This window comes from Pelophylax lessonae (assembly GCF_965119305.1).
Source record: "Pelophylax lessonae genome assembly, chromosome: 1".
Lineage (NCBI taxonomy): Eukaryota > Metazoa > Chordata > Amphibia > Anura > Ranidae > Pelophylax > Pelophylax lessonae.
This window is the reverse complement of record NC_138768.1, coordinates 513,853,132-513,878,170: the sequence shown is the minus strand read 5'-3', so window position 1 is coordinate 513,878,170 and position 25,039 is coordinate 513,853,132. Positions and strand designations below refer to the sequence as shown.

Genomic DNA, 25,039 nt, shown 5'->3' with positions numbered 1-25,039 from the left:
AAAGCACAGAGAAAGGAAATATAAGGGTTATGAACAGGGAGGGAGTGTACACACGCTGAGCGAATTAACATACAAATCGCTTTTCCCTTGTGCTTCATCATCATTATATTAGAAACTGACACCATGACAATCACACAGTGTAGAAATACAATAGCCAGAATCTGGCCCACTCTTCCACCCCAGGATCCAGTACAAAGCACAATTACAGAGCGGTAACAGCAGATACACTCTAATTTACCATGACACATACAATACATATATCAAAAGCACAATACACACCACAAGCCACAAGGTTGCATTCTACTAGGAGTACTATATATGTATATATATATATATATATACAGTATATATATATATATATATATATATATATATATACATACAGTATCTCACAAAAGTGAGTACACCCCTCACATTTTTGTAAATATTTTATCTTTTCATGTGACAACACTGAAGAAATGACACTTTGCTACAATGTAAAGTAGTCTGTGTACAGCTTGTATAACAGTGTAAATTTGCTGTCCTCTCAGAATAACTCAACACACAGCCATTAATGTCTAAACCGCTGGCAACAATAGTGAGTACACCCCTAAGTTAAATGTCCAAATTAGGCCCAATTAGCCATTTTACCTCCCCAGTGTCATGTGACTTGTTAGTGTTACAAGGTCTCAGGTGTGAATGGGGAGCAGGTGTGTTAAATTTGGTGTTATCGCTGTCACTCTCCCATACTGGTCACTGGAAGTTCAACATGGCAGCTAATGGCAAAGAACACACTGAGGATCTGAAAAAAATAATTGTTGCTGTACATAAAGATGGCCTAGGCTATAAGAAGATTGCCAAGACCCTGAAACTGAGCTGCAGCATGGTAGCCAAGACCATACAGAGGTTTAACAGGACATGATCCATTCAGAACAGGCCTCGCCATGGTCAACCAAAGCAGTTGAGTGCATGTGCCCAGCATCATATCCAGAGGTTGTCTTTGGGAAATAGACGTATGAGTGCTGCCAGCATTTCTGCAGAAGTTGAAGGGGTGGGGGGTAAGCCTGTCAGTGCCCAGACCATATGCCGCACACTGCATCAAATTGGTCTGCATGGCTGTCGTCCCAGAAGGAAGCCTCTTCTAAAGATGATGCACAAGAAAACCTGCAAACAGTTTGCTGAAAACAAGCAGACTAAGGAAATGGATTACTGGAACCATGTCCTGTGGTCTGATGAGACCAAGATAAACGTATTTGGTTCAGATGGTGTCAAGCGTGTGTGGCGCCAACCAGGTAAGGAGTACAAAGACAAGTGTGTCTTGCCAACAGTTAAGCATGGTGGTGGGAGTGTCATGGTCTGGGGCTGCATGAGTGCTGCGGGCACTTGGGAGATACAGTTCATTGAGGGAACCATGAATGCCAACATGTACTGTGACATACTGACGTAGAGCATGATCTCCTCCCTCCGGAGACTGGGCTGCAGGGCAGTATTCCAACATGATAACGACCCCAAACACACCTCCAAGACGACCACTGTCTTTCTAAAGAAGCTGAGGGTAAAGGTGATGGACTGACCAAGTGTCAGGGAATCAATACCATGCGCAGGCGCACTGGCGCCGCTAACCGGCGAATACCTATGTGCATGCGCGTACGAAGAGGCGCCTTGAATAGCTAGAGGCTACCTTAAGAATAGCTCGAGGCTACCTTACAATAGCTCGAGGCTACCTTGCAGTAGTTCGAGGCTACCTTGCAGTAGTTCGAGGCTACCTTGCAATAGTCATAGGCTACCTTGGAATAGTCAGAGGCTACCTTGGAATAGTCAGAGGCTACCTTGGAATAAGTTCGAGGCTACCTTAGAATAGTTTGAGGCTACTAAATTGGCGCCAAAACGGCCTATTAAAACACAGCAGTCACTCCTGGTAATTGCTGTGTTATCATCAGCTCTCCTGTATCCTGTGCCTGTTTATATTCTGCTGTTCCTGTTTACCTGACCAGGCTTGTCTTTGGATTCTGATTACCTGCTGCCCGCCCTGACCTTGGCTTGTCCTGACTATTCTCCTGCCTGATCCTGATCTGTTTATCCGCTACCAGCTATTGGTCCTGGACCTGCTCCTGGCTCCACCAGGGAATCCGGGGGACCGAGACCTGGTGTTGGCAAGCAGCCAAGTCCATCCCCACCATCTGGGGCCCTGGTGAAAACCGGCTAACACTTAGACTTCACGCCTCTGGTGAACCTGTGCCATGCCAGTTACCCAAATAGCCACTCCTCTTACGTCAGGCTCTGCCACATTACCCCGTGACACCAAGCATGTCTCTAGACCTAAACCCTATTGAGCATCTGTGGGGCATCCTCAAACTGAAAGTTGAGGAGCGCAAGGTCTCCAACATCCACCAGCTCTGTGATTGGGCATGGACGAGTGGAAGAGGACTCCAGTGGCAACCTGTGAAGTTCTGGTGAACTCCATGCCCAAGAGGGTTAAGGCAGTGGCCGAAAATAATGGTGGCCACACAAAATATTGACACTTTGGGCCCAATTGGGAAATTTTAACTTAAGGGTGTACTCACTTTTGTTGCCAGCGGTTTAGACATTAATGGCTATGTGTTGAGTTATTTTGAGGAGACAGCAAATTTACACTGTTATACAAGCTGTACACTCACTACTTTACATTGTAGCAAAGTGTAATTTCTTCAGTGTTGTCACATAAAAAGATATAATAACATATTTACAAAAATGTGAGGGGTGTACTCACTTTTGTAGGATACTGTATATACAGTGTAAATATACAGTCTATGTACTTTATGCACTTGTATATAGATGTTGTATATTCTGCATGGTGGCTGTACTTCATTCTCTTACCCCTATGTCAGATTATAAAATTTAAAAAAAACACCTTGTACAAAATGCACCGACTCCATCTTAAAATAGTGATTAGTATGTAGAATATGCTGAAAGAAAAACAGAGGTAATTCCTGGATCATCGTTTCCTTGAAGGGCTAGCAAAAGGTTTTATACTTCCAGGGTCCTTCAATTCCAACTTTGGATCAGATTTTTACTTATTTTATGACTCTTGTCCCAGATGTGTCAAGCTGTATGATCATCCTGAGCTAGAATTACTAGCCTCAGCCCTAAATATATCAGTCAAGCACCCTAAACTAAATGTGCACTGTCTGTTCTCTTTAGATGTACAGTATTGCAGTGGATAATCTTACAATATGGACAAACTAGTTAGTGGTTTAGTTTGATACTTCAATATCTCTTCCAGCCTAAATTACATTATTTAAACATAGAAACATAGAATGTGTCGGCAGATAAGAACCATTTGGCCCATCTAGTCTGCCCAATATATCTGAATCCTATGAATAGTCCCTGGCCCTATCTTATATGAAGGATAGCCTTATGCCTATCCCATGCATGCTTAAACTCCTTCACTGTATTTGAAGCTACCACTTCTGCAGGAAGGTTATTCCATGCATCCACTACTCTCTCAGTAAAGTAATACTTCCTCATATTACTTTTAAACCTTTGCCCCTCTAATTTAAAACTGTGTCCTCTTGTATTAGTTTTTCTTCTTTTAAATATGCTCTCCTCCTTTACCGAGTTGATTCCCTTTATGTATTTAAAAGTTTCTATCATATCCCCTCTGTCTCTTCTTTCTTCCAAGCTATACATGTTAAGGTCCTTTAACCTTTCCTGGTAAGTTTTTTCCTGCAATCCATGTACTAGTTTAGTAGCTCTTCTCTGAACTCTCTCTAGAGTATCTATATCCTTCTGGAGATATGGCCTCCAGTACTGCGCACAATACTCCAAGTGAGGTCTCACCAGTGTTCTGTACAGCGGCATAAGCACTTCTCTCTTTCTACTGCTTATACCTCTCCCTATACATCCAAGCATTCTGCTGGCATTTCGTGCTGCTCTATTACATTGTCTTCCCATCTTTAAGTCTTCTGAAATAATTACTCCTAAATCCCTTTCCTCAGATACTGAGGTCAGGACTGTGTCAAATATTCTATATTCTGCCCTTGGGTTTTTACGCCCCAGGTGCATTATCTTGCACTTATTCACATTAAATTTCAGTTGCCAGAGTTCTGACCATTCTTCTAGTTTTCCTAAATCCTTTTCCATTTGACGTTTCCCTAAACAATAACACATCATCTGTAATACATATTCAACTGCAGAAGTAAACAAAATAATCTTTCAGTTACTTTCTCCACTGTCTTAGAGTGGTCATAGAAATGCAGGCTTACCTCCCAACTGGAGGTGGCCAGAAAAAAGTTGAGCTTGGCAATATGAGTATGGTTGGGCACTGGAAGATTTATCATAACAAGGTCAGAAACACATCCAAGAAGATGTTGTCCATTAATACATTTTTTATGTATTTCTTTTGTATTTATTTAGCTAACTCAGGAGTGCTGGGGCATGTAAGGCACAGGTCAGCACATAGAGTAACAATTTTAAATAATCTAGTAACCCCTCAAATACCTCAAAGCCCATATGCCCCATTACTGATCTCCCCCTACAGCCCTAAATCCTCAACCAGTACAGATCTCCCAAACAGTTGTAACCCCCATCAACACAGACTACCCTCCCAGCCCCCTCTCATTGCAGACCATGCCTATAGGACAGACCCTCCCATCCCCTTTACAGTAGAAAACCCACAGTATAGATTATCCCCCACAGCACCCCTTTCCCAGCCCCTTCTCAGTACAGACCCCCCACCAGTATAGACTTCCCCTCCAGTAAAGAACCCCCCCTTCAAAAGAGAACTCTTACCTCCCCACCAGTACAGACACCTTCCTACCAGTACAGTGCCCCCTCGAGCACAGACCCCATCCTGGCCCACCAGTATAGATTCCTCCTTCCAGTACAGATCTCCTCCCTCCCCACCAGTTCAGACCTCCATCCCTCCCCACCAGTATAGACCCTTCTCCAGTACAGACCCCCTCCCTCCCTGGTGGTGGTGGTAAAAATGCTGCTTTGCTACACAGCAGCGTACAGAGAGAGGCACTCTACCTGTCTCTTAGGGTTGGTCCTAATTACCTCCAATTTCTTTGTCTACAAGTACAAGCTGGATGTAATTATTTTTGAATTTGATGCAGTCATAATTTCACTTTGTAAAAGTGGTGTGTCTAAGAACTATGTCAATCTGCTGCATGTCTTGGTAAAGCTACCGAGACTGTTGGCAGGGATTTTTTTAATGTGTGCTCAGACCATTTTAAAAGATCATACTGCCAGAAAAGTGTTGTAATTGCTTTATTGAATTCCCCCAAGGGAGAAGCTGCAAAAACATGGACTCTTCACAGCAATGTTTCTGTGTCTCAATGAGGGTATCATGTGGCTGTCTCTTTAAGACTCTATGTTGTATGACAACAGTCCAACTGAGAATCAGTACTCCAGTAAAACAGTTCAGAACACAAACAGCTTCTTTATATTATCCTCAAACAGAATCCCTCACTCTAAACCAGTGGTTCTCAATTCCGGTCCTCGGGACCCACTAACAGGCCAGATTTTAAGTATTACCTTGGGGGATGCAGACTAGAATACTGCAATCACTGAGCAGCAAATGAGATCACCTGTGATGTAATTTAGTTATCTTGCAAACCTGGCCTGTTGGTGGGTCCCGAGGACCGGAATTGAGAACCACTGCTCTAAACTGCAGGGTAGCTCTGGAGACAGACAGACAGCTGGGGGGATTCTTGGACAAAGGTCCATCCTACTGGAACTGAAGTAGCATATGGGGGGGGGGGGGTTCTCCCACAGTAGCTGGGTCTTCAGGAGAGGCTGTAAGCTAGGAAGCTCCAGCCCAGCTACCATGCATCAGTTCTGGCAGTTCTGACACTGGATAGCCTTTCAAACAGTTGCAGATGACTTGCCCAGCTAACTCTGCCTCATCATATATCTTACCTGCTAAGAGAGGGAAGCTAAGGAATCTATCTTCACTTGGCGTGTTCAGGAAACCCTGATAATTATGGGAAAAGGAATTAAAGTGGCCAGTGCCTGCATCTGAGCATGCTAAGTAAATGCGCACTCTGCTACAGTGTTTTTGGGGCAGAATCAAATAATATAATGTGAGAGTCTATGGGTAGAGACAGAGCCCTTGAGTACTTGGGAGTCATTATAAAAAAGTATACACAAAGTGATCTGGCACATATAGGGCATAGGCCTGTCTCAGTCCCAAATTGTACATACACAGAGAAAAACCATTGCCCACGGCCTGGGACTTTAACGAGGCACAACCAAAGAAAGTATAAAATAATCAAGAAAATGTATTATTCCAAAAAGCAAGTATTACAATTACATACATTTAAAAACATACTGTCATACATAGTTACCAACAGAATAAGTACATAAATAGCCAGCATTAAATCAGTCGGAATAGAAGTAAACTTCCATGAGGTGGAAGATCTGTACTGATTTTCTCTACGCATTTCGCGGGATAAAAACTCACTTCCTCAGGAGAAGTACAGATGAATATCTGGAGATGGGGGACAAAAAGGTTAAAAAGAATAAGAGAAAGAAGAAAGAAAAAAAAAAAAAAACACACACCCAAACTTACAATTGTTGGATTAATGTGGAGAGCCTCCACACATGTACAATAATTAGACAGGTAAATTAATTAGCAGGCCGGTATTATAAAACAGTACAGCTGACATTGCTGATGGAGGTCCTACTTTACAGTTCAGGTTGTTTATGCTCTTGTGTTTTATTTTTGTGGTTTCTTTCATTTATCTAAAGCCTGGTACACACTATTCGTTTTTTTTCTGTTCAACCCAGCAAGTTGATCGAAAAAAAGTGGTCTGTCCCACTGTCTAGTGCACTGTGTTTTGACATTACTCCCCCACTGGAACACTCAGATCATCGCTCTTCACCCCTGACTGAAATTGCTGATTGGGAGTCAGTTGGCTGCTGGTTTCTCAGCATGCACGCCGGACATACATGTGGGCCGAATGTCCGCTGTTTTTTTTGAACCGGCAAATGTCTCGGCCTGTGTGTACCTGGCTTTATAGTAGTTTTGTTTATTAAATCCCCTCTTCACTTCAAAGATGCTGATTTGTGATTGCTGTTTGTAATATACTTTAAACAGGATTTAAAGTATATCTAAAGTCAAAACCTTATTTTTAATTTTGGACATTGTAAGGAAAGGTTATGGACCCTGCCATGTTTTTTATTGCTGTTTTCTAAGGAGACTTCCCTTTGCTTCATGCTTTCTTTTGGTGGTATTTGATCACCTGTGCGATTTTTTGATCATGCGCTATAAGCAAAAAAGAACGACAATTTTGCAAAAGTAACAATATTTTTCACTTTTTTGTATATGAAATTCCCCCCCCAAAAAAATGTAAAAATCAGAATTTTTTAAGATTTTTGGCCAATTTGTTTTCTGCTACATATGTTTGGTAAAAAAAATCACAATAAGCGTATTTTGATTGGTTTGCGCAAAAGTTATTGCGTTTACTAACTAAGGGAAAGATTTTTGTCATTTTTGTTGTTTTTTTTTTTTAACGAGTAATGGCGGTGATCTACGATTTCTGTTGCGGGACTGCGACATTGCGGCAGACAGATCGGATCCCTTGACTGACATTTTTGACACTTTTGGGGGGTACCAGTGACATTACTACAGTAATCAGTGCTATACATATGCACTGTTACTGTAAAAATGACACTGGCAGGGAAAGGGTTAACATTATTAGTGATGCAGTGGCTAAGTGTGTCCCTAGGGGCGTGCTTCTTACTGTGCAAGGATGTGGCTTTTCATGTAACAGCAGAGATCTATGATCCTACATAGCAGGACCGTATGATCTCTGCTGTTACACAAGGAAGAATGAAAGGCGGCTTTGTTTACATTAGCCGCCTACCTTTCTCCCTCTGTAACTGACGATCGCGAGTGACCGGCGGACATCGGGTCCGCCGGTCACTCGCGCGGAGGTGTCCGTGAACGAGCAGGGGCGGGAGCGCGCCTCTGGCGGCGCACGCTCGCCCCCTATTGTCTCACAGGCGAGTGACAAACCTATACGTCACTTTGCCTGCACGGGGCTGACTGCCACAGTATATGTACTTGCGGCGGTCGGCAAGCGGTTAAAAATAATTAGTCACTGGGGGGGCGTGGTCGGAGGCGGTCATGGGAGTGAGAGCTCCGTGAACTCCCTAGCTTCGCGCTCTCTCCCCCGCCCGAATGAGCACCAGAGCTAAGTAGCTTAGAGACGCCCTACACGTGGAGCGCGCGGGGGGTCGACGGTGACACGGTCGGATCAGCCCGCAATCACTTGTCCGGAGAGGGAGAGCACCGTATGCAGCAGGATCGGCGGGGCCAGTGACGGACCGCCAAGGAGCGTGTGTAACTACCGCTCTTGAGAGAGAGAGCTCGGCAGACAGTAGAACCGGCGGGGTCAGTGACGGACCGCCAAGGAGGTTGTTCACTCACCGCTCTTGAGAGAAAAAGCACTGCCTGCAGCAGGACCGAGGGGACCAGTGACAGTCTGCTAAGGAGATTGCTCACCTTCCGCTCTGTGGGAGGTTAGGCGGAGACACACGGGAACCTCCAGGGAAGGCAACGCCGAGACGCTGTATGGCAGGAGCATCGAGGAGGTAAACCTTGGAAGAAGGTGAGCAGACACTTTATCCTATAAATAAAACCTGCTGGAGGTTCACTAGCAGTTAAGTCCTTACCCGGCAGCAAAGTAAGAAAGAGGAGCCTGCTAGAAGTGTGGTTCAGATTGCATTCAAGGAAAACCCATCAGTGTCTCATAGATAATATGACATTGTCGAAAAGGCGCAAGGGAAGAAAAAGCTTGGGAAAAGAGCCGGTAAACAATAAAGCAGAGGGAGAAATAAGGCGGTTCTTATCAAAAAAAACAACCAGGGAAGGTGAGATGGCAGAGAGGAGGGAGGAGATACAGACTGACCTAGAGACTAGTGATATGACCGATTCTCGGGTCACCTCACCTTCAGGAGAATCTAGTCTGGTGGGGCAGGACGGGAGTCAAAGAGGAGATTTGAGCCCCCTAGTAAACCCCCAAATTGCAACCCAGACAGCCGAATTAAAAGCCATCCTGAGTGCATTACCCACTAAAATGGATATGGAACAAATTATTGAACGAGTGGAGGAAACGCACCGCAGGGAGATGCAGTTGGTGAGAAAGGAGATACAGGTGTTGGCTAACCGGGTAGCAGAGGATGAAACAACAATAGCTTTAATTAAAGACCGGGTAACGGTATTGGAACATGCAAGAGATTTACAGGAGGAAAGTGAAGGAACTATTTATATACAACTTGAAGATCTCGAAAATCGTAGTCGCCGAAACAATCTGAGGATTCGGGGCTTACCAGAGACGGTAAAGCAGGAACAGCTTATAGATGTATCTAAGCAGGTGTTTAAAAAAATTATGGGGGATAAATTCCCGGCACAGCTGGAGGTAGAGAGGATACATAGGGTGTCCGGCCCTAGAAGATCGGAAGACAACCCGAGGGATGTGATATGTAAGCTTTATAGTTATGTACACAAAGAATCCATTCTGAGACTGGCCTGGGGCATGAAAGAGCTGGATTATGAAGGGACACCCATAAAAATTTTTTCGGATATTGCTAAAGCGACTCTACAACGACGAGCTTTGTTAAGGCCACTACTAGACCTAGCCAGGAGGCAAGGTTGTACTTATAGGTGGGGATTTCCCTTCTCCATAACATTTTGTAGGAGTGGACATTACTTTACCCTGCGGAGAATACAGGAGAAATATGCACTGTTTACATTTCTGGGCACGGAACCCATAGATATCCCTAATTGGATGGGACCCCTCGGGGTGAATAACAGAGGAGGGGATCATCGATATACAGAAATCCAGTCTATAGGAAGAAAATGAAGAGAATAAATGAGAAGTGGAAGCGAGGAGAGGAGGGGGGGCTGGAAGATTCCCCCCCTTTCCTTTTTTTTTTTTTTTTTTTTTTTTTTTTTTTTTTTTTTCCTCTCTTCCTCTGTCCTAGTGACGCACGGACAAAGAAAGGAAAAACTTTTTGCTTTTTTTGTGAATTTTTAAAAAAAAAACGTTTTTTTTTTTTTTTTTTTTTTTTTTTCCAGAGGTGGACATATGATGCACTGTAGCTGATGGAAGTGCCCACAATGTTGGGTGGGAGTAGAGAGGTTTTGGGGAGAGTCAAGGAATAAGGGGTGGTAATAGAGCAGAGGGTAATTTTTTTTTTTTTTTTTTTCCCTACACATAATAACACTAATAGTAATACTAGTAAAAGGGGTTTTTTTTGGGGGTCCATAGTACGTAACGAAGGGGGTCTCTTTGTTTTCTTTTTTTTTTTTTTTCTTCCCCCCTGAATCACGGGGTGGTTCTCTTTGGTTCCTTTTTTTTTTCTCACAATAAATTGTGCATAAGACACGGGTTTTTTTTTTTCTCACGATATGTAAATGAAGGGGTGTTTTTTTTTTTTTTTTTTTTTTTCCCCCTTCTCTTCATAGCGACACGGGTTTCGGGGTTTTTTTTTTTTTTTTTTTTTGCGTTGCCACTTACAATAAGGATGGTGTTGTTGATTTATACACTCATGGGCAAGAGGTTTTTTTTTTTTTTTTTTTTTTTTTTTCTTCCCTCCCTCCTCTATGTGGGGACCGAGGAAACTAAAGAGCCAGTAGCCTGCTCACCTCTTTTTTTTTTTTTTTTTTGGGGGAATGGGAGAGAAGGGGGTGAAAGTACAAATCTAACAATGTAAACTTGAGTCTTATTGTAGATTTATTGGAGCATATTAGAAGATTGTATAGAAGGGATGTGGGTTCCCCCCCCCCCACCATATGGAGCGAGTGCTGGGATATTGCTGTATAAAAGTATAAATTTAACGATGCAAATTTGAGTTTTATTGTAGATGTATTTGAACATATTAGAAGATTGGATAGAAGGGATATGGACTCCCTCCCCACCCCCATTTTTTTTTTTTTTTTGGGGACCATTGAAACTAAAGAGTCAATATCCTGCCCCTACCTCTCTTTCAGGGGGAACGGGAGAGAGGGGGTACTGCTGTATAAAAATATAAATTTAACAGTGTAAATTTTGAGTTTGATTGTGGATGTACTTGAATACATTAGAGGAGTGGTTAGGAGGGATATGGGAATTTCTTTTTTTTTTTTTTTTTTTTTTTTTTTTTTTTTCTCTCTCGGGGCGAGAGGAAAGGAAGAGGAGGAGAGAAACTTGAGGAAAAGTGGACTGGTATGAGCAATTAAGATCCTGGGAGTACATCGGGGATATAACAGATAAAAGGGGCGAAAAATGAAATTTAAGGGCGGGGGGGGAGAAGCGGCGAGGGGATTTACTCATTGGCCTCTTCCGCTTACTTCCCCATTTAGGTAAACACACAAATGGCAGCAAAATGCCGTGTGTAAAAAAAAAAGAATAGATATTCTTCCCACTGAGGGACCAGCGGGGACGAACTTTGGTCCTCGCCGTTGACTCAGGGGGATTAGTTAGGGGAAGAGGAATATATCTGGGTTTTTTTTTTTTTTTTTTCTCTCCCTTTTCTTTCTCGGTGTGCTTTTCTTGCTCTCCTCCTGCCCTCCCACCCTCCCGGGGATGGACGACGTAAAACTCATCTCCCTTAATGTGAAGGGATTAAATATCCCAGAAAAGAGACGAATTCTATTGATGGAATTAAAACGTCTCAAAACAAGCATAGCTTTCATTCAAGAAACGCACTTTAAGACAAATAAATTACCATACCTCAATAGTGGAGCCTTCCCGTATGTATATCATTCAACCAATATGCAAAGTAAATCTCGGGGTGTATCGATATTGATCGCTAATAGTATACCATGGACATATCAAGAAAGTAAAATTGATGTAAATGGCAGATTTTTGTTTCTAAAGGGTAAAATAGGAGATATACAAGTTACATTGGCAACATTATATGTACCGAACACCCAGCAGGATAAGTTTATTGCCAGAACACTATCGGATTTGAGGGAATTTGCAGAAGGCCAACTAATTTTGGGGGGGGACTTTAATATCACCCTGACACCAGTAGTGGATACTTCCAATGGGCTATCAGCAACCCCACAGGGAATAGGAAGAAGAGTGGTAAAAATTTTACATAGAGAACAGCTAATAGACATCTGGCGACTCCAACACCCTTCTGAGAAAGAATTTTCATTCTACTCAAATCCCCATAAAAGCTACTCCAGGATTGACTTCTTCCTGGTCCCCCATGCCCAACTCCAGGCGGTTAGGAATACAGGGATAGATAACATCAGTTGGTCAGGCCATGCCCCAATTTCAATGATCTATAGCTTGACCTCCATTAATTCACATAAACAACGTTTCTGGAGACTAAACGAAAGCCTTTTACAAAACCAGGAGGTTTTAATGGACGTAGTAAAGGAACTACAAAATTATTTTGAGATTAATGACCAAGCAGAATGTACGATAGGTACTCTCTGGGAAGCACATAAATCGGTAGTAAGAGGGGTACTAATAAAGCATGGGGCTAGAATCAAAAGAGAAAGAAATAGTAACCTAAAGGCACTACTAGAGAAATTAAAGAACCTAGAGAAGAATCATAAGCAGAAACCATCAGCACCTTTACTAGCAGAATTAATACTAGTCAGAAAACAGATAACAGATCTACTCCAATACAAGGCAAAAGCAGCACTACAAGTAACACAAAGATTCTCATACGAATCGGCAAATAAATGTGGGAAAATGTTAGCAAAGACAGTGCGGGATCAGAAGGGGAGGTCATATATACCTTATATAGTGGCGCCAGGAGGGGAAAGGAAAGCACTCCCGGGACAGATAGCAGGGGAATTTGAATCTTTCTTCTCGACCCTATATAATCTGACGGAAGATGAGAATATCGAGCAAGAGATAGAAAACTACCTGTCACAATCTGGTCTACCAGTATTACCTCAGGAGGCATGTTTAGCTATGGAGACAGACATCACGCAGGAAGAAATCCAGCAAGCTTTGAGATCAATGAGACAGGGGAAAGCTCCGGGCCCGGATGGGTTATCAAACCAATATTACCATTCGTTATTTCACATACTGGGCCCATATCTGGGAAGACTATACAATGGGGTCGATGCAAATGAGATCTGGGCTAGAGATACCCTGACAGCCCATATCTCATTGATCTTAAAAGAAGGGAAAGACCCATCGCAGTGTGGGAGCTATAGACCGATATCTCTCCTAAATGTGGATCTAAAAATATATACTAAGATACTTGCTACAAGATTAGCAAAATATATGCCAAACATAGTACATTTAGACCAGGTGGGGTTTATGGCAGACAGGGAGGCAAGGGACAACACGACTAGGGTGCTCAATCTGATGCAGGTGGCCAGCTCGTCTGGGACCCCCTGCGTCATATTGAGCACAGATGCGGAGAAAGCCTTTGACCGGGTGAAATGGTCTTATATGTTCTCAGTCCTAAAACACATTGGAGTAGGAGAGTTAATGTTACAGAAAATAGTGAAAGTTTACTCAAACCCTACAGCAAGAGTAAAAGCAAACGGAATTCTTTCAGACCCCTTTGTAATAAAAAACGGTACAAGGCAAGGCTGCCCGTTGTCTCCCCTCCTGTTCGCTTTATCGCTGGAACCCCTACTGTGCAGAATTAGAGCAAACCCGGACATAGGGGGGATAAAGCTGAAACAAACACAATATAAAATCGCCGCATACGCCGACGATCTTTTGTTTACGATAACGAACCCAGAGATCTCGCTGCCGAATTTACTGAAGGAAATTGAGCAGTATGGAATATTTTCCAATTTCAAAATAAATTATGGGAAATCGGAGGCAATGGGGGTGGGTATCCCAAAGTTGAAATTATCTACATTAAAAGCTAGTTTTAAATTTAAATGGAAGGATTCGGCAGTGAGATATCTGGGGACGTATGTACCTACAAATTTATCTAAGGTCTTTGAACTGAATTTCCCGCCATTGTTAGCAGAGACGAGGAAGATGCTGGGACAGTGGCAAGGAGGGCTGCAATCCTGGTTTGGGAGATGTAACTTATTGAAAATGAATATCCTCCCTAAATATTTATACCTTATGCGAGCATTACCGGTAAAAATACCAAATAATTTCTTTAAGAGTGTACACACATTATTTATTAAATATATATGGGCAGGGAAAAAGCCTCGTTTAGCCCGTAGTACCTTGGTGGTGTCAAAACAGTACGGGGGTTTAGCAGTACCAGACGTACGCAAGTATTACCACGGTATACACCTAAGCAGAGTACTGGAGTGGTGGCACCAGTCCAGTACAAAACTTTGGACGCAAATTGAACAAGCGCAAACTACGGTGGATTTAAAGAGGGCAATATGGTGTTACCCAAGTCTACCTGGAAATCTGAAAACCCACCCAATAATAGGTAATACGCTTCGTATAAGCCATTATCAGGGTATTCAACAAAAATTAACAACTATGGATTCACCCTTAGTTCCAATAATGGGAAATCCCAAATTCATTCCGGGTATGGAGGGGAAAGAGTATATAAAATTGAAAGAAAAAGGGCAGGTACAAGTATCAGCTTTTTTGATAGAGAAAAAGTGGCCCTCGATTGCAAAATTAAAAGAGGAAGGGGGACCATTTGGCCTACCCTTTTGGCAGGCGAATCAGTTACACCATTTTCTATCATCGATACCGAATCCAGAGCGATTTGATAGACCACTGACGGAGTTTGAGAGATTATGTGAAGGACGAAGGAGTGTTTCGCGCACTCTAGCAACCTCATATAAATTATTAACCACACCAAAAGAGTTGATGAATTGGCCATGGGTAGAGAAATGGAGAAGTGAGCTAAACTGTGAGCTCACCCAGGAACAAATAGAAAGGATTCTTAGATTTACTTTTAGACCTGCAAGATGCGTTAAATCCCAAGAAACAAATTTTAAGATACTTACCAGGTGGTACAACACACCGGACAAAGTACACAAATGGTATCCACAAGAGACAGATAAATGCTGGAGGTGTAGGAAGGAGAAGGGCACAATTTTACATATCTTTTGGTCATGCGAAGTAATAAGGCCCTTTTGGTCGGAGGTAAGGAACTTGACCCAAACTTTTACAGATTATAAGATAGAGGAGGACCCAGCCTTTTTCCTATTCCATCTTTCTGAAATTCCAAGTGGAAAGTATGAGAGGTCAATAATACCTTTTCTATTAGATGCTGCAAAGGCATGTATCCCCTTACTGTGGAAAAAAACACGAGCACCGTCAATTTCAGATTGGGTACGGAAGGTAGAAAATATTAGTAGAATGGAAGACTTGATCTTGTCCTCACAACATAAGCAGGAAAAATATAATAGTATCTGGGATAAATGGAACCTGTTTATGTTATCAGAGGTAGGCAGACGACTTTTTGCTAGCTAAGAGGGCTTGATAGAGGACTGGAGATAGGGGGGGGGGGGGCGCGTCGTTCATCTACGGGAGGGGGGGATTGGGAGGAGGAGATGCTTGTTTTTTTTTTTTTTTTCCTCTTTTCTCTGTGGGGGGTGGGAGGGTATAATAAACTGGGCAACAGCATTGGGATCAGGTGCCAGACGGGCTAATATATGAAGGTCTGAAATACCATCTTGAGATATAGTTGAGAGTTACCTATGAGGATGTACTGTTGCCATTGTGTTTATGTTTTGGGAACTTGTTGAATTGTTATGTCTTGTTGGTTTTTGTATGAAATGATTTAATAAAACTATATTTGAAAAAAAAAAAAAATAAATAATTAGTCACTACATCTCAATAATATATAAAAACTTACCTGTAGCTGATTGCAGTTTTTATACAATTCATTTCATGAATCTGGTAAAAAAAAAAATTAATTAATTAAAGAAAGCTTTATTCTTATCATACTGTATAAAAGCATTTGCACTAGGTCAACATTTTCTCCCTTTTTTGCAGGTTGTGCACCATTACAAAAGTCTGCCTATGTGATCATTCTCTGTAAGAGGTGCTAGCGTGGAAGTCCCCTGGCTCCTGCTTTATTCATAGATATGCTGTAGGCTGCTGTAATCCCAGCTAATTAAATGCTCTATTGTCTTCTCCCTAATGATTATGATAAGAAATGTATTGAGAGCAGGTATAGGCGTAGCAAAATAGAAATGTGCTTTGAGATGATAAAGAATAGCGTGGGAGGAATATACTCTTTTCCATGTGAAGTAATAGCTACACATTTTAATTATTAATTGTGATCTAAGGAGGTAACTAGGCCTCTAGTGTAAAATCTGTGGTTGGTCTCTTCTCATTTCAGTGACTCACTCATCCAATAGAAATTCCCAGTCACTTTAACATACAAATGGAAATGTTATCTTATAATAGATATCCAAAAACAAAATTTAAATATAAGGATTTCAGTTATATATCACATACAGTGTCTTGCGAAAGTATTCGGCCCCCTTGAACTTTTCGACCTTTTGCCACATTTCAGGCTTCAAACATAAAGATATAAAACTGTAATTTTTTTGTGAAGAATCAACAACAAGTGGGACACAATCATGAAGTGGAACGAAATTTATTGGATATTTCAAACTTTTTTAACAAATAAAAAACTGAAAAATTGGGCGTGCAAAATTATTCAGCCCCTTTAAGTTAATACTTTGTAGCGCCACCTTTTGCTGCGATTACAGCTGTAAGTCGCTTGGGGTATGTCTCTATCAGTTTTGCACATCGAGAGACTGAAATTTTTGCCCATTCCTCCTTGTCTTGTGGCTTGTGGCAAACTTTAAACAACACTTTTTATTGATATCTTTAAGAAATGGCTTTCTTCTTGCCACTCTTCCATAAAGGCCAGATTTGTGTAGTATACGACTGATTGTTTCCTATGGACAGAGTCTCCCACCTCAGCTGTAGATCTCTGCAGTTCATCCAGAGTGATCATGGGCCTCTTGGCTGCATCTCTGATCAGTCTTCTCCTTGTATGAGCTGAAAGTTTAGAGGGACGGCCAGGTCTTAGTAGATTTGCTGTGGTCTGATATTCCTTCTATTTCAATATTATCGTTTGCACAGGGCTCCTTGGGATGTTTAAAGCTTGGGGAATCTTTTTGTATCCAAATCCGGCTTTAAACTTCTCCATAACAGTATCTCGGACCTGCCTGGTGTGTTCCTTGTTCTTCATGATGCTCTCTGCGCTTTAAACGGACCTCTGAGACTATCACAGTGCAGGTGCATTTATACGGAGACTTGATTACACACAGGTGGATTCTATTTATCATCATTAGTCATTTAGGTCAACATTGGATCATTCAGAGATCCTCACTGAACTTCTGGAGAGAGTTTGCTGCACTGAAAGTAAAGGGGCTGAATAATTTTGCACGCCCAATTTTTCAGTTTTTTATTTGTTAACAAAGTTTGAAATATCCAATAAATTTCGTTCCAGTTCATGATTGTGTCCCACTTGTTGTTGATTCTTCACAAAAAATTACAGTTTTATATCTTTATGTTTGAAGCCTGAAATGTGGCAAAAGGTCGCAAAGTTCAAGGGGGGCGAATACTTTCGCAAAGCACTGTATATGAGCCCTACCTTAGTCTTAAAACAGTAAATATACTTCATAGGCTAGGGGGACCCTCCATACTCCATAGGCTAGGGTGAGGATGCTTTCCCTGGACCAAGTCTGTCCCAGATGGTTTTGTCCCTGGCAGGGGCGGCACTAGGTGAGTGCTTGGGTGTGCTTAAGCACCCCCAACAATTCTTTAAGCACCCTCATAGCACCCCCAAAATTCAGATGCCACTACTTGCATATGTCACATTTTTTTTTTTTTTGTACCTGCACATCCTCTATTGATGCTAGAAGACTAGGGACTCTTTTTTTCCTGTGGAGGGATACAGCCGCTCTGGCCGCATAAGCAGATAATCATTTGTTTCAGAGGCAAATTGATATACAGCCTCTTTGCCACTTCCTCTGCCAATGAGAAAGTATTGTACCCACCCCCTTCCTCAGTCCGCCTGATTTGACTTCTAAATTAAGATTTATCAAGAGGAGGTGTCGGCAAATTGATAGGCGAGGGAGAGGAGTGGAGAGAACACAGCCTGCTATGGAGGATGTTTTACAAGAGGCAAACGTATCATTTCTCAGTCTCTGCAGTGAACCCGTGGGTCTAAAGAAAAAGCTTTTGCTAGCAATGTGTGTGATACAGAAAAACAGGGCAGCACCAGGACAGGATGTCTGTGTGATTGATCTCTCCCTCCATCTATCCCTCTCTTCCTCCATCCATTTCTCTCTCCATCCATCCCTTCTTCCATATATCCCTTCTTCCATCCATCCCTTCTTCCCTCCATCCCTCCCTCTGTCCCTCCCTACCTCTATCCCTCTCTCCCCCCCATCCATCCCTCCTTCCATCCCTCCATCCCTCTATCTCTCCTTCCATCCATCCATCCATCCATCCCTCCCCCCTCCCTCTATTCATCCCTCTATCCAACCATCCCTCCCTCTATCCAACTATCCCTCCCTCCATCCGTCCATCCAATCCTTCCTCCATCCCTCTCTCCATCCTCCATCCATCCCTCCCTCTATCCTCCTTGCATTTCTCCCTCTATCCTCCTCCCTCCCTCCCTCTATCCATCCATCCCTCCCTCTATTTAACCATCACTTCCTCTATCCAACTATTCATCCCTTCCTCCATCCATCCCTCTATCTAACCATCCAACCATCCCTCCCTCCATCCACCCAACCATCCCTCCAACCATCCTTCCCTCATCCATCCATCCAACCATCCCTTCCTCCATCCATCCCTCTATCATCCATCCATCCAACCATCCCTTCCCTCATCCATCCATCCAACCATCCCTTCCTCCATCCATCCCTCTATCATCCATCCATCCAACCATCCCTCCCTCATCCCTTGCCCCATCCATCTATCCCTCCCCCGTCCATTCATACCTCTCTCCCTCCATCCGACCATTCCTCCCTCCATCAAGGGCCACCAGGCCAGGGCTCTTGCACATAGATGTCTAAGCCCATTCAGTGTAATTGCAGTCCAGGTACAGTGCACAGACCATCACTGACATGAATAGTTGTGTGCTGCTTTATTACTCTATACAGTGATAATAAACATGAGTACAGCAGCGTACAACTATTCCTGTCAGTGACTGGCTATACATTGCACCTGGGCTGCAATTACACTGAATGGGCTCAGCCATCTGTGTGAAAGAGCCCTGAATCCCAATAAAAGTAATGTGAACATTCTCTCTGTATTATCTCTCTCTTCTCATGTTAGTATAAATGATATCCCATACTGAGTTGGGTGGTCAGTACCATCACCAAATGTAATATTTTCAAGAGAATCAGCTAATTCGCACCTCCGCACTCTATGTAGTGCATGCCTGAATGCTTCACTCTGTACATAGCGCGCTCCTAAACCCTGTACTATGTACATAGTGTGCTCCTAAACTCTGTATGTAGCACAACCCTGATCTCTGCACTGTGTATATAGCACACTCTGGAGCTCTGCACTGTATACGTAGAACACTATTGAACCGTGAACTATGTATGTAGCGCACTCCTGAACTCTGCATATAGAGCACCCTTGAACTCTGAACTCTTAATGTTGCGCATGCCTGAACTCTGTACTTAGTGCTCCCCTGAACTCTGCACATCGTGCTCCCCTGAACTCTGTACGTAGTGCAACCCTGAACTCTGTAGATAGCACACCCCTGAACTCTGTACATAGGGCACCCCTGAACTCTGCACAAAGCGCACTCCTGAACTCTGCACAAAGCGCACCCCTGAACTCTGCACAAAGCGCACCCCTGAACTCTGCACATAGCGCACCTCTGCACTCCTTTGGTAAGAATAAAATACAAAATATGCATTGAAAAAGTTTTTTCTCTATCGTATCTTCTTAACATTTGGTAGTCATATCCCAAAAAATTCTAAGAAGCATCTTTTTTTTTTTTTATCTCATGGACGAAATAACGTATATATCATACAATCATTCCATAAACACTGAGCTGAGCTGAGGGGATCCGGTGTGCAGAGAGCCTGCGGAGCGTGAGAGGGGTCCAGTCCCAGGAAATCCTACACAGGTCGTAAGTACTGCGGATTGCCCCTGGGGGTCTGCCAGAGTCAGAGGGGACCACTCCGGAAGAGGTTCTGGGATCCAGTGCCAGCTAGCTGAAAGGGGGTACCTAGGTTGAGGATCCTGAAGTTACAGAGGGGGGTAGATAGTCAGTGAACCCCCAAAGAATTCAAGTTAAAGGGGGCACCTGCAGTTGGGCCCTGAAGTGTACGTGTGTGTCAGTTAACAGTTGCAGTTTCACAGAAACCTACAGTGTACTACCTCAAGCCAGTGCAAGGCAGGGGGGGAGTATTCAGTGACTTTGCAGTGCAGCAGTGTCAATAATTCTACAATCTACAGTCTTGGGTCTTCTGGGCTTATAGTCGAAGATCTAGCACTTCCAGCAAGCTACAGTGTGTTCTCAGTATAAAGGATCGTTGGCTGGCATTTTTCTAGGATTAAGTCCCAAGTGTAATTAGTTGAGCCTAAAGGAGTATCCCACTCATTCCTTTCTCCCATCCCCTTAAATCCAATAAAACAACAAAACAAAGATGCCGGAGTTGTTAATGTCTCAGTTCTCACACCCAGGGTCGCAGCTCACATGGGCTGGAGAGGTAACCGGTAACAATGGCAGACCCACATCAGGCCACAGGCCTGGAAACCTTGCTACACAAGGAGATGGTGCTTACCCATTTATTGGTTCATTATTGGAATAACGAATGCTTACAGATCAACTCCACCTTTGTAATGAGGTAAAAAGTAGGTTGGTCAGCATGTTTAGAATCATTACTCTGCGTTTCAGTGCTGGTCCTCTTTAAGGTTGAAAAAGGTGTCATCGAACTCACTTCCTGTGAGCCCAAAGCAGTCTTTCCAGGAGTAAGAACTGTTCACTGCTGAAGCCGGAAGAGAATAGGGAGCACTTGTAACATGCCCACCCAGAAGACTGCTAGATTTGGGAAATGTATAAAAGCATGTTCACAAAAAAAAAAAAAAAATGGTGACAGGTGCTCTCCCCTCCTGTAAGCCTGTTAAGTGTTAGTTTTTCACTATGCTGTACATTATACTCCTAACATCTGCACTGCATTCGTTGTGTTGCACATTATCCCTGATCCCTGCACTTTTTACGCTATTTTGTACATTGTACTTTTGACCCCTACACTGCATTCACTATGTTGTACATTATTTTCTTGACCCCCGCACTGTATATGCTAGTTTCACATTATATTCATGACTCCTGCAGTGTATATGCTATTTTGTACATTATACTCCTGACTTCTGGACTGCATTCACTATGTTGTACACTGTATACGCTATTATATGCTATTTTTTTACAACATACTCTTGACCCCTGCATTGTACATGCTAAGTTGTGCATTATATTAAGTAACAAGTGTGGAAAATTTGGGCTTTGGGTGTTGGTGGTGCTTTCACACCATGACGTTTTAGAGGTACTTTTGATGAAAGCAAGAATTGGCCTTGCTGTCAAAAATTTTAATGATATGCACCTGTCAAACAGGTGTGGAAATATTGGTCTTTGGGCGTCGGTGGTGCCTTCACACCATAACCCTATAGAGCTACTCTTGAATCTTGATGCAGTCAAAAATTGGCCTTGCTGTCAAAGATTTAAATTATATGCACCTGTCAAACAGGTGCGGAAAAATTGGTCCTTGGGTGGTAATTATGCCCATAAAACCTACACCAAAACATTCATTTCAGATAAAATTAACATTCACAAAGCTAGGCAGCCTAGCCAGTCTTTCAGAGATTCAAGATCCAGAAAGCACTTAATCAGCGACATCGGCATCAGGAGCTTGATAGCTGCTGCTAATCCAGGACTTATTCATTTTGATAAATGTCAGCATCTCCGCTGTAGTCAGACACGCTCTCTTATCTGTCACAAAACCTCCAGCAGCACTGAATGCCTGTTCAGAAAGCACTCTGGATACAGGGCAGCCCAGCAGCTGAATTGCATACTGGGCAAGTTCTGGCCAGTGGTCTATTCTCATGACCCAGTAACCCATTGGATTGTCAACTGGAAAGAGATAATCTCTCACCATATGATGCAGACGCTGACGATTGGATGTGGAATTTGACAGCCCTGGGCGCCAAGGAGTAAAGAAATTTTGCAATGCATTACTGAGGCGGCTCTCTTCTCCACTGCTCCTCTCTTGACCAACAAAAGCCTCAAAACTACAAATATTCCCAGACTGTAACCTATCAGAGTCAGGAAAGGCATTACATAAACTCCTCTTTAAGGTGTCCCCAAGAGATTTTATTTTCTGCTCCCACTGTGGGGATGGGATGAGTTATGAGACTTTACCTTGGTAATGGTGATCAAGGAGGCTGAGAAGCAGACTCCACTGGGTCACTGAGGATTGCAGTATCTGGAATTGCCTCCTCCCAGCCATGTACTACTCCCAAGGGTTCTGGGGATGGAAAACCATCTGTTAAGGGTTGACGCATGTCTTGCTCTGCTTTAATGCTTCCAAAACTGTCAGAATCCTCCTCCTCTCTCCCCTTGTGTGTGTTCTGTGGCGTGGCAAGAATGGTGTCTGCATAAAGCAGGCTTTGAGAGGAGAGGAAGTCCTCCAGTTCCTCTTGCTGCTTTGCCTTGAGTGCCCTTTCCATAATGCCATGCAGTAGCATAGACCTTGAGGCTGACTGCTTTACCCAACGATGCCACAGCACTGCCTTCCACGTGATGGTAGAGAGCTGGAATGGCCTTACGTTAAAAGAAAAAGTGAATGGGAACCTGCCATTGTGCTACAGCACATTCTGCAAGTTCACGGAAGGGGGCAGAATACATCAGTTGGAAAGGTAGGAGTTGTAAAGCCAGCAGCTTCGACAAGCTTGAATTTAGACGCTGGGCATGTGGATGGCAGTGACTGTTTTTTTTTTTTTTTCTGCAGCAGATGGGGCAGAGAAATTTGCCTGCTATATTCTACAGCTGGTGGTGTGCTACTGGCAGATGTGTTGCAAGGACCTGGGACACCCTGCAGTATGCCATCATCCCTGTCAGTGGAGGTGGCTGAGAGGTCATGAGGTACAGCGGGGGTAGACCGAAAAGGTGAGGAGTGAGGAGGAGCAGAATTGCATCCCTTTTGTATGGCTTTAAAGTGCTCTTGCCAATGGGCTGAGTGGTGGGAGGTTAAATGTCTTGTCAACCATGTGGTATTCAAACAGCTGGTGTTTTTGCCACACTTGATGTGCTTGAGGCAAAGTTTGCATATTGCAACTCTGCGATCGGCTGCACATGTGTTAAAAAAGGCCCAACTACTGGCACATATGGCTAAACAACAAACCGTAAGTTTAGCGTTATCTAAAATAGTCCAACTTGATGGTACTGAGGCACGCAATGTAAATTACATTCTTTAATGTTTCCATGCTTTTTATAATAACATGTATGCTAACACTCTCACACATACCAAACAGGATATTGAGAGGTATCTATCTGACCTACAATTTCCTCTCTTAGCACAAGAAGAGCAGCTATCAACTTTAGATGCAGAAATCACTAAAGATGATGTCCGAGAAGCGATTGCTTCTTTGACGGCTCTTGAGGTCTATACTAGATATATTGATGTAATAGCATTGATTCTTGTGCAAATATACTCCAAGGCATTTCAGGAGGGGAGACTGCCACAGTCCATGTATTCTGCCACAGTGGTACTTATACCAAAGCCCGATAAGGACCCTTTTGACTGTACCTCATATTGCCCATTTTCACTTTTAAACATAGATTACAAAATACTTACAAAAATTCTAGCTGAAAGACTTAATTCTGCTATTTTGAGCATTATCCATCCGGACCAAACTGGCTTTATGTCTGGGAAGTCCACCTCTATTAATATTCCTAGAACACAACTGCTTGTCCAACTCAGAGATTAACTATATGAATCTAGTGTCCTGGCCCCTTTGAAAATGGCAAAACCCTTAGATTCAATTGTATGGTCAATTTTATTAACTGCTTTGCAATCATTTGGCTTTGCTGAAAAATTTCAAAAATGGCTTTCTATAATATATGCAAACCCCCTCTCTCAGCTTCTGGTTAATTGCTTATTATCTACATCCATTCCACTTTAAAGGGGTACACGGCAGGGATGTCCTTGCTCACCACTTTTTGCGGTGGTTATAGAGACCTTGGCTTTGCGGTTCTCGTGAAAGCAATTACATTGGGTGGTAGAACTGATGTAATAGGATTGTATACGGATGATCTCATTTTGTATCTGTAGAATGCCTCGGGGTCATTAAGTGCTGCAATGCAAATCAGTGACATCTTCGGTACATACTCAGGCCTAAAAATTAATTGGCAAAAGTCTGCTCTGATGCCTCTCCGACCTCAGGTATTTGTAAAGTGGCGCTGTAACCCCTCTAAAAATTGTCTTTACATTATCTTCATCTGAGGAATTAAAGGCTATAATGGACCCCCTGATGTGAGTGGTTAAGATTAAACTTATTACGTGGGCTAAATTTCTTTTATCAGTAGCAGGCAGAATTAACGTCATTAAAATTGTCCTCTTACCTGTGCCTGTATGTATCTTCCCATATGCCAATACCAGTGCCCAAGTCCTATTTTAAAACCCTGGACACCCTGTTTAGCTACTTTATATGGGCCCAGAATAGAAGAAAGCTTACATTTTCCACCTTGCAAAGGGCTAAACTGGAAGCCTGTATGGCACTTCCAAATATGCACTATTATTTTTTAGCAGGACAATTACGCCATTTAACTGATTGGCTGTCACCTGTTTCACCTATGGTGGTGGAGTCACATTTAGCATATTTCCTTAAAATAAATAATATGTTAATAGCTTTGGAAACACTAAGGACGGTCCTAGAAAAAGTACGCTTGCCGATTCTGATTTTGGCTTGAGCGGTGTGGAGAGAATCAAAACGAATTGTAGGATTTAAAGACATTGAGGTTGCACTCCCTATTTGGCACAATCCCATGTTTCCTCATCTGCTACATTTTATAGACTACTCTTTTTGGGAACAGAAAGGTTTAACTACCCTAGAGGATATCTATAATGGCACTTTTCTTTCATCTTTTGTTGAATTACAGTGGAAACCTAACCTCCCCTGTACAAATTTTT

At 42.8% G+C, this 25,039-nt stretch overlaps 1 protein-coding gene across 1 annotated transcript in view; it reads right to left on the bottom strand.

Annotated features, from left to right (window-relative positions):
* Window positions 1-13,369: 13,369 nt before the first annotated feature.
* The window catches only part of LOC309547322 (uncharacterized protein), a gene marked incomplete at both ends in the record, with an annotated part of 145,206 nt that continues 133,536 nt past the window's right edge, over window positions 13,370-25,039 (bottom strand). Inside the window, 2 exons of the mRNA XM_082247156.1 lie at window positions 13,370-13,385; window positions 15,718-15,758. Of these exons, the coding sequence (XP_082103282.1) occupies window positions 13,370-13,385; window positions 15,718-15,758 (57 nt within the window). The remainder of the gene's footprint in view (window positions 13,386-15,717; window positions 15,759-25,039) is intronic.